General features: G+C 32.4%; 1 protein-coding gene across 3 annotated transcripts; it reads right to left on the bottom strand.

Annotated features, from left to right (window-relative positions):
- Positions 1-418: 418 nt before the first annotated feature.
- Positions 419-9,899, bottom strand: LOC121240249. Of its 3 annotated transcripts, XM_041137644.1 has the most exons (7): positions 9,498-9,698; positions 8,992-9,186; positions 8,593-8,742; positions 7,201-7,302; positions 2,487-2,528; positions 1,921-2,360; positions 419-1,145 (listed from the first exon to the last, which is right to left on the bottom strand). In XM_041137644.1, exons 2-7 carry the CDS (start codon positions 9,140-9,142, stop codon positions 537-539), a joined length of 1,494 nt encoding a protein of 497 aa, XP_040993578.1. In that variant the 5' UTR covers positions 9,143-9,186; positions 9,498-9,698; the 3' UTR covers positions 419-536. The 3 variants fall into 3 exon arrangements, with proteins under 3 accessions (XP_040993578.1, XP_040993576.1, XP_040993577.1); XM_041137642.1 differs by having other exon boundaries at positions 8,992-9,899; XM_041137643.1 differs by lacking the exon at positions 2,487-2,528 and having other exon boundaries at positions 8,992-9,698.
- Between the last annotated feature and the right edge of the window lie 1,011 nt (positions 9,900-10,910).

Raw genomic sequence — 10,910 nt, 5'->3', positions numbered from 1 at the left:
AATTCCTTATTGGATTCATAGTTGAGATTATCGTTTTGCTCTTTATCTGTCAATGTTATAGTTTTAATGATCCTCGAATTTGTAAATTTTTTAATTGATTCCCTTCGTCAAACTTCCATTTGAAACTTTAACAAAAATCTAATGTAGCACGCCACATACCGAAAAAATAATAAGAATTTTAAAAAAATCTAAATGAGAGTAATTAGGTCATGAGTTAGGAAGTAATTAGGGTTGAGCCACTGTACTGGAAGTAAGGTAAATTAGGAAGTATTTTATTGTTTCTCAATATTATTGAATAGAACAATATCAACAATGTATGTAAAAACTTTTAAATATCACAATAGTTGGATAATTTATTGATGAATTAATGATAATAGGTCGAAAACCATTAACCATAAAACATGAAAGATAAACCTATGTTGAAAATCCATCCATTGGTTTATTGGCCCAACAAAAGGGAACATATATACCGTTTTGGCTGATATGCCAATAATTCATACAACAAATATACATGATGATGATATCCGATTGCAGCTTTATAATTTCAGTTTCATTTTCCTGTCGAAGATGCTCGGCCCATAGGTTGAAATGATCATATCTTTAAGAATGGGGAGCTGAATCCATAAGAAGATGGTGACTGGAACACCACCCAAACAAATGAGAGGAATTGCAATCCTTGATTGCTCATGTAGTATGATTAAAAGAGCACTGGCAAAGGTTAGCATCATGGTCGCAATAGAGCAAAAGAGGGTGGAAAGGCCTATTATCATCTGCCTCGGCAAATATTCGAGAAAATCATCTTCTGTATAACGTGAGGTAAGGATTCCCAAAAACATCAAGACTGAAGTTGAGGATAAAAAGAAGGACAAGGCATCGGATATCATAAAGACCCTAAACGACTTTTTGTTCAAAAAAATAGGCAGACCCGTATCTTGATTGTTACCTCCTGGAATGGTAAAGGCCACTGCAAACATAATGGTAACAATGAGAGCACCCACCACCGTACATGACCTTGCTGTGTCCTTCATCCATTTCTCTCCCTTTTCCATCATGTTCTCGTGGTCCTTCGTAAACAATTGTCGGGGAGTTAAACCATCCTCGTTGGTAGTTTCCTTATCCTTGGGATGGACAATTCTCTCTACCTCCTGCATTTATAGTATTAGAAAGACTGAAAATCTAACCTTACACAGAATAAATAGTAATTTAACAAGGTCATGATCAATGCTTCCAAATTAGATTAATCTACCTAGTCCATGTTAAATCGTCATGAGCTCCATTGAATATATAGTGCTAAGTGCATATACACACACACATATATATATATAATATATTTCAGACATGTACAAAAATAGAGAAAAAGACTGGAATTGATATTCTATAAGACCATTAATCCTTATATATCCCGGTACCTCAACCTCTGCCTTCTAGCTAAGACCTGATCAAAATATAAAGATAGAAAAGGTCTCAGTCTTTATTTCATGCTTTTTAAGTGTTAAAATATTGTTCAAGATCCGAAATGCCAACAGGATGACGTTGCATTGGAAGAATTATAAAAGACTAATATTGCACCTGTATGTAATAGATGTTCAATGTGCATTGGTGTTTCTTTCTGATCTGTACCATGAAGCTGAAAACTAATGTAGACTCGGGGTCGAGTCTTGTTGGAAGGGCCTACTTCATATTTTTATTTCGATTTCACTTGAGGTATTGATCAAGTTCAAACAAGAACTAGAGAAAATCGTAATTAAGTCGTGTTCCAATCTAGGAGTATGACACGGAATTGTTAATTAAGTTCAACTCCCAAACACTGCACAAATCTAAAGCAATTCTTGTATAAGGCTACTGATTATAAGCTAGTCATTTTATAAACTTCTCTTTTTAGCTTATCACCTACGACATGGGGGGAGAGAGAGAGAGGACCTTGAACCATTGTAACTCTCTTTGCATTTGTAAAGCTGCCCCTGGGATTTGATTAACCCGAGTGGAATGTTTTAACATCCGGCCTGCCATATGTAATATGTTATTTCCATCGACATCTTGTAAACATTTCATGGCGTTGTAGCTCATCATCATATCTCCGGAGTATAGAATGCTGAAGATCTTTTCTTGACGATGCAAGACAGCAAGCATAAATATGTTTCTTCTATCTTCATCACGGTACCATATAAATCGTAGGTCCGTTTCAAGCATCTTAGAAACAAACTCAAAACTCCCGTTCTTGGTAGCCTGGTTAATGGCAGAATAAACCCGACCATCTTCAAGTTGCTGAGTTTTTGATTCTGATATCACTTTACACATGTGAGAAAGAAGTTCATTGTACTGGACATGGATCTTCTTCAATTCGTACAACTGCGTGATTCCTTTGACAATTATGTTCGAGACATTGTCAATTAGTTAACTAGATGAAAATTATAAATAAACTAATAATAAAAATACAAAAAACAAAAGAAAAAAACAAATTAATCAATGGAGTGTACGGGGTATACCAAAGAAGTTGAGGACTCCTACGGCACAACTTCTTGACATTACTGCAAAGCAAAAAAAAAAAAAAAAAAAAAATTGTGTAGTGAGCTAGAACTTTATTATAAGATACAACAAAGCTATAAGCAAAATACAATTTCTTTTTTTACACCAACAATTAAAGCTATAAGCAAAATTATTATATATACACAACCAGTAAATTAAATTGATGTGCAAAATATTTAGTACTCATCAAAGTACGTACATGAGCTAGCTTTGCTATAAAGCCACATCATCAACTATATATTCTATCATTATTAATACTTATTAGCGATAAAAAGCCACACCATTAATTTTACTTCTCACTTTTTTTGTCTTAATTACTATCATATTATATAGCTTTAATTAAATAATTAAAAATAATAATATATCAAATTAAATTACTAACTTGTAGCTAGCATATATAACTTAATTTGGAAGTACGGCATTTGCTCATGTTGATACCACATCATCCATTCTTATATTAATGAAAAGTCAAGTTAATAAATATTAAAAACATGAATTTTTAAAAATGTTAATTAGAACATTTCATATTTATTTTCCTAATTATATAATTCATACGTACTTTAGTAATCGAAGAATGAAAAATTTTATTTTATTTGAAAAAAAAAACTCTTTATTCATGTTGTGAATATTTAAAAATTACAAATTTCTCATACATTATACGGTTGAATATTGAGTACTAGTCTGTATATGATAGGCCAGGGAACGACTTCTAGATATTTGAAAATGATGAACTAGGACGTTAAATCTTTTCTACATATTAGCTTAAATGTTATTTACTCTATTTTTGAAAATTTATTAACTAGATTATTTGTTGAGAATTTTGACTTGCATAATTAAAATTATTCAATTAAAAACAATATATATTTTTTTGAAATATGTTTGTGAAGGCTTCGATTAATGACCATCGTTAATGTAGTTAATTATTTATGAACATGAACATGTCTTATATGTGTTTTCATTATTCATAATTAATTTAGATTTAGATGCTCTGTTGCTTATCCAGATGTGGAGGTAAGTGTGTTACCAGCTAGGAGTTCAGACCACTGTCCTTTACTAATAAGATTGAGGCCTCAGATTACTCATACCAGAAAATATAGACCTTTTAGGTTTGAAGCCAGTTGGGTATTATCTAAAGAATGTAGTCAAAATGTTGATAATGTATAGCAATCTGGACAGATGAGCAATGATTAGGTTGAGCAAGTCCAGAATCATTTTAATCAATGTAGAGCACAATTAAAGCATTGGAGTGTAGCCACTGGAGCCAGTATGAGGAAGATCATCAAGGATAAAACAGCACTGTTGTCTCATTATTTTGAGAAGGAGATGCTCATGGTGTGGTGGAAATGTAGCAAGTTCAAAAACAATTAGATGACCTTTTAGAATAGGAAGAAATTGCATGGAAGCAGAGAGCCAAACATCATTGGTTAAAGGTTAGGGATAGTAACACAAGGTATTTTCATTAGTGTGCTAACCAAAGAATGAAAATTAATCATTCCGGCTATGTGGAAGATGCTAGGGGTTGTTCATATGCTACTCAGAATGACATCAGTAAGGTTTTCATGGAACATTTCAGAAATATTTATGAAACTTCCAATCCAACAGGTATAGAGGATGTTCTGCAGGACTTCCACACAAGGATACCATCTGATTTTCAAGGAGAATTGGAGAAGGACTATACGCGTGATGAGGTCAAAAAGGCACTGTTTCAAATGTACCCTTTGAAATCCCCTGGGTCAGATGGTTTCTCAACATGTTTTTATCAGAAATATTGGCAAATTATTGGAGAACAGGTTAGTACAGCTGTTATAAAACTTCTTAATGGGAATGGATCGTGGGTTCTAATGTGTTATGTTTGTCCAATGTGTTATATAAGTTACGCTTTAAAGTGGTTGCAAATAGGCTGAAACAAATATTGCCTCATGTGATTAGTCCATATCAAAGTGCTTTTGTGGCTAATAGGCTTATTTTAGATAATATATTGGTGGCTTATGAGACTCTTCATTCGATGTCTACTAGGCTGAAAGGAAGGGAGGGTTATATGGCTATAAAGATTGATATGAGTGAAGCCTATGACCAAATGGAATGGGCTTTTATTCATGTTATGTTGCTGAAGATGGGCTTTCCTTGTAAATTGATAAGTGGTGTTATGATGTGCCAACAATCTATCTCATATTCAGTTTCAGTAAATGGGATACCAAGTTAGAAGTTTTTACCTTTAAGAGGACTCAAACAAGGGGATCCAATTTCTCCTTATATTTCTTTGATTAGTGTTGGACAGCATGGTGCTCTACATGGAATTCTAATAGGAAGAGATGATTTTAGACTGAGTCATTTGTTTTTTACAGATGATAGTCTGATATTTTGTAAAGCTTCAATAAAGGAGTGGTAGTGTTTGCAAACCGTGATAAGTAAATATGAAGTCGCATCGGGACATAAGCCAAATAGAGATAAGACATCACTATTCTTTAGCAAGAATACTAGAACTTAGACAAAAACTTATTTGATCAGTGTTACTGGTGTGCCAGCTTTTAGGTGCTATGAGACTTATTTGGGGCTTCCTGTCATGATAAGGAGGGCTAAATCAAGATCCTTTACCTACATATTGGATAGAGTATGGTGAAGGATCAGCAATTGGAAACTTAAGTTTTTGTCACAAGCGAGGAAGGAGGTTCTTGTCAAAGCAGTTGTTCAGGCCATACCTACATATTGTATGTTTGTATTCCAACTTCCGAAAGGTATACTACAAGGCATAACTAAGATGATCTAGAATTTTTGGTGGAATCATAAATAGCAAGAAAAGGAAATTCACTAGAATAATTGGTCAGTGCTAAGTAAGACAAAACGGATTGGAGGATTGGGTTTTAGAGACCTAGAATGCTTTAAATGGCCCTCCTAGCTAAGCAATGTTGGGGACTACATCAGAATTTGAGTTCTCTTGTTTCCGAAGTCATGCAAATGAAGTACTATAGGAATAAAGATTTTCTACAATCGAGTTTGGGATATCAACCTTCATATGCTTGGAGGTCAATTCAGGGGGGCTAAAAATTTATTACAAGAAGGTATGATCTGGAGAGTTGGAGATGGAAAGTCAGTTTCAATATGCAAGGATAAATGAGTTCCTAAACCTTGGACTTTTAAAATCCAGACTCCTCCTACTGCACTGTCCATATCAGTAAAGATCCATGAACTGATTGATACTGAAAATTGCAAATGGAATGAGGGGATGGTGAGTGGTAATTATGTGCAGATGATGCTGAAGCTACACTAAAGGTCCCTCTTGTATGATATGGAGAGAGGACAAACAGATATGGCAGTATACACATTCTGGTCTTTTCTCTGTGGGAAGTGTTTATCACCTATGGAGAATGATGAATGATAGATTTAATGGGGAATCTTCCAACCAATCCTCTCGAGACATGTTTTGGAAATATCTTTGGAATCTACCTATTCCAAAGGTAGTTCAAGTCTTTATTTGGAAAGCATGTCATAATGGTCTACCAACAAAATCAAACTTAGTAAAAAAAGGAGAATACTTATATTTAATCTGTGTCCTATATGTGGTTTGGTTTCTGAAGATGAGATGTGATTCATACCCTGTGGAATTGTGAGGTAGCAATGGATGTTTGGAGTTTTGGTTGCATTAAGATACAAAAACAGAGTGCTTGGGGTTTGGATTTTTTTTTTATCATTTATGGAGCATATGTCTGCAATACTAGAGCATCAAGAATTTGCTGAAATGACCATGATTTTGAAGAAGATTTGGCTTAGAAAAAATGTTTTCATCTATGAGAACTTTTTCCTTCACCCTACAAGTCTTGTTTGTCAAGCTAGGGAGCAGTTACAAAGTACCAGAGAGCCAAGATTGAAAGGGTACCCCAGAGCAATCCTAGACAAGTTACACGGTAAGGTTTGGTGCTACCTAATATAACTCATGGGTCAAAGCAAAATGGGATGTTGCATTTGATACAACTCATTCTCAGATGGCGTTGGGGTGGTGGTCAAGGATCTGGAAAAAGTCTTAGTAGTATTGAGGGAACCTGCTGCTTTTGGTGCTGACTCCATGTTTGCAAAGGCAAGAGCTGCACTGAGTGCAAGTGTGTTTTGTTGTGCTCTGGATTTTGAACAAGTGAAGCTAGAAGGTAATGCCAAGCTAGTGGTTGACGCAGTTAAAAAGCCTGGGGAGAATTTCACTAAGTTTGGGCATATTGTGGAGGAAATTAAGCATTTTCTGCATGGGTTAAAAGATTGTCATACTGGCTATGTACAGACAGTTTAATCAAGTTGCTCATCATGTACTTGCAAATGATGCTCTAGTATTATGTATGTCTAAGAGTGTTAACATGGGATCTATCCCAGAAAGTATTAGAATGATGGTATTGTCTGATTTATATATATTTACCTTAATGAAAGTGAATGTGCTTTTCTACTGTAAAAAAAAAAAAAAAAAATAGATTCAACGCCATTATAAATAATTAGATAATATTAAGAGTACTGATTTTATAACTATTTTACATGATCTTATTTTGCAATCAATCAATATGTTTTTTATTTGAGTTTCAAATTTTAAAATAACCACATTCTAGTTAAAAAAAAAAAATTATAAAAAAAAAAAGCATTATCACAAAAGAAAAACTGAAGATTATGGGAAAGTAAGCTAAGGCAAAATTAGCATACCTGATATGATATTTTGATCTTCTTGATTGCTTTGGCGTTGATCTCCGTTTGAAACGTTCAAACGAGTCTCACTGGTCGGAGGTGCGAATGGAATGCGCATATCTTTTTAGCAAGCAAAAGTTAACAAATCTAATTAACAATATAGTACTAGAACTTATAATATTCTAGGTTTTGAGTGATCAATCTTCTTTATAACGACATGAAAAAAAAAAAAAAAAATCAGCAAATCAAATCTTAAGTATGCCCTAGGATAACAAAGAAATAAGAGAATAAATAACTTAAGGTATAGCATCGACTTTATAACTTAAGTATATTTTTTTGTTTTAGTAAAAGAGAACCTTTGAAAAATTATATATGATGATCTTTGAAGTCAGATACATGAAATGCATTCTTAACACTTACTGAAATTATTTAGATTCATATTATATTTTTTATTCTTGAATTGCATGTATTGGATATAATTTTAGATTTATATTACCTTCACTTTATCGAAAGTAGTCATGGATTTATACTTTAAATTCATTTATATATATGATTTTAAATACATGAAATTTTGTTTTATATTTATAGGAGAAAATTTACAAAGCCTCTCAAACTACCACCCAATTTACAATAACATCCTCAAAGTATCAATGTTTAAATCAATTCCCTTAAACTGCCAAAAAATTGCAATGAACCCTCTTTTCTCTTAAGAAGACAAAATAAGCCCTAAAAATATTTTAGAAATTACAAAATAACCCTATCAAATAAAAATAATAATGTTTAAATAATATTTTTTCACATAAATGTTTTTTAAGATAAAAATAATTATTCTAAAACATAAAGAGAAATACTTTTAAGAAATATATTTGTAAAATACTAAGTGCTTTTATGTTTCTCAGGTCTTGGGATTTTTATCAGTATTTTTATTAATTTTTTTCAAAATTTGTTGTTAAATTTCTAATGTTTCAAGGGGTATCTACCAATTTTTTATGGAGGGGCGAGATTGCTAACTTTTCATAATTTCAGGGAACAATTGTTAGAATTGACAATTATTTATCCCAAATGATATTCTTTAATAAACACACAACGCAAATTTGCAGTGAAATGCCCGATACCGATTCAATTACCAGCTGGTCTTTTAACTAATTCCAAATGATCTAATTAATTATGATTTTTTATTTATTTTTTGTCTTTGTTACAATTAACAGATGAGGGATTAAAGAGTACTACTCTACGCAGGAGAATATTTTTTTAGGTATTCTCATGGATCTTGATTTCTTTTTTAATTACTAAGAAATTAAAAGTAATCCAATATATATTATTGATGGTGTTTTTTTAAATGAGCCATTAATATTGAATAATATTACAATAATGCAAAGCAAGAGAATTAATGGATCAGAGTGGTAATACAGGAGTAGACGCGTTGCTTGCAAAACCCGAGCTGAATTCCACTTGGGAAGGAATGACGAATAGAGGCCAATGCTAAGATGGGAGACTCGTCATCCTTGTCAAGAGCCAGTGCCAAACGTGGGCAGGTTAGGATTAATCCCAAAGCAATATCTGATAATGTGTACGTCGTACGTACCAGGCGTATCATGTACAGAACATGCATAGAAAAGGTCAAGAGGAATTATTATATTTATATTGCCAACATCTCAAATGAATAAATATATATATATATATATGTATATATATACGAGGTGGATTAATGTAATAAATTAACTGATCTACCTAGATCATATTAAACCATGTCAATCATGTATAGAATTTCTTATCAAACATTTCTATTACCAGAGTACGAGTTCTTACCAAAAGTTCCAGTATAGATGGCACGGGTAAAAAGCGTAGCACCATTGGGGTCCTGAATCTCCTCATCATTATCCTGTGGAATTAAATCTCTATTTGGAGTAAGATAATACAACTGGCGCGCCATTTCTATATGCCCGAAATCAATAGCCATAACAACTGGAAGATTTTTCCCTTCGGAATGTCTAATGCTGATCAAGTCAAAGTATTTTCGAAGCATGCACTCCACCATTCGCCATTTCCCAAGCAGGACTGCCATGGTTAAAGCTGTGTGACCGTCACTATCATACATGGTCAAGCCCTTATTCGACATTTGCATCACCAACGCCTCCACTATATGCTCATGCGCATGTGTAACAGCAGTGTGAAGAGCCGTTTTGCCTTTATCTGGGATTTTACAATTCAATGCATCGGGGGGTAGAGACTCAAGAATCACTTTTACCTCATCCAAATTACCGCCTCGCACAGCATTGTACAATTTCGAAAACTTGCGTAACTCTTCATCATCCCGACGTTCTGCCATTTTTTCTCTACTTTCTTCGTAATGTACGTTAAGTATTCAAGGACTAAGAATTCATTTGAACATTTGGAGTATGTCAAAATCTGTAATTAGAAGTGAAATAATTTGATCAATTTAGATGTTTTGTTGGCCTGGTTTTGAGAAATAATAGAGAAAAATTGAATAAAAATATTATAAAATTAAAACATTGTTTGAATATAATTTTATTTTTAAGTTTGTAAAAGTTGTATTGATTTTTTTACTTAAATAATAATTAAGTAATAATTAGATAAAAAGTTAAAGCTGATTTGAAATTGAAAAATAATTTTTTATTTGGTTTTAAGAAATTAAATTATAAATTTTTTTGATAATTTTGTGTTTTATTGTCCAAACAAGTTAATTATTATAAATATACATGCGCAAGGAACGTACGTCTGTCAGAAATATGTAGTACCAATTAACAAGTCAAGCTGGCAGATATCTGGATTCCTAAAATTAACGTTTTTATAGCATTATATTAATATAATATCAGAACGTATGGAGAAAAAAAAACTAATTATACAACTATTGAAACTATTTTCCTTCTTTTTTTTTTTTTTTTCTTTTGAGAAAGCAGCATTTCGATCTTTAAATTAAAACGAGAGATATATAATTAGGGATGGGGGATTCAATAACTTATACCTCGTTACCGCCAACTGAAGGCTATATATACAAAAATCAACTTTGATGCTGCTATGAATAAGGAAAATCAGAAAATGAGCATTGGAGTACACTACAAAAAAAAAAAAAATTATGATAGATTATTTGCAATGATAATGATTATTTACGATAAAATAAATTTATTTTAACTGAAAATATTCATTTTTATTATAAATAATTGGTCACAAATAAGTAATTTTTTTGTAGCTAAGAGACCACAAATCGAAGAGAGATTTTAATTGCTTTGTGTGCTACAAAGAATTTCATTGGAGAACCTGACTTAGCATAAGCTTATGCATTAATTATGGAGGGCCATCAAGTTATGCACTGAGCTATATATTAAGAAAGTCATCTTTGAATGTGATGTGTAGAAACTAATAAAGGAGATAAAAGAGCAGAGAGGTTACATATGCATGGATGGAATAATTGAAGGAAATTTGGCCCAAAGACTAGAATGGGAAGTGAGATTTACCTATAAAGAAGTGAATAGTATAGCTCATGAGCTAGTTAAGAGGACACTACATGTGATTGGAGAGATTTTTTTTGTCTTTGTCTATCCATTCAAAAATATATGTAATAATTTTTTAATATTTTTTTCTACTTTATATAATGCCTATTTCTTTAATTTTTTTATTAAATATATTTTTATCTTCATTTTCATAATTTTCAATACATCAAAAGATATAAAATCCGTTGAGCAACCTAAATTAACTCCATTTTCAAA

The sequence above is a fragment of the Juglans microcarpa x Juglans regia genome, chromosome 7S, assembly GCF_004785595.1.
Source record: "Juglans microcarpa x Juglans regia isolate MS1-56 chromosome 7S, Jm3101_v1.0, whole genome shotgun sequence".
Classification (NCBI taxonomy): Eukaryota; Viridiplantae; Streptophyta; class Magnoliopsida; order Fagales; family Juglandaceae; genus Juglans; species Juglans microcarpa x Juglans regia.
Note: the sequence above shows the minus strand (reverse complement) of the source record. Positions and strands in the feature narration are given on the sequence as shown.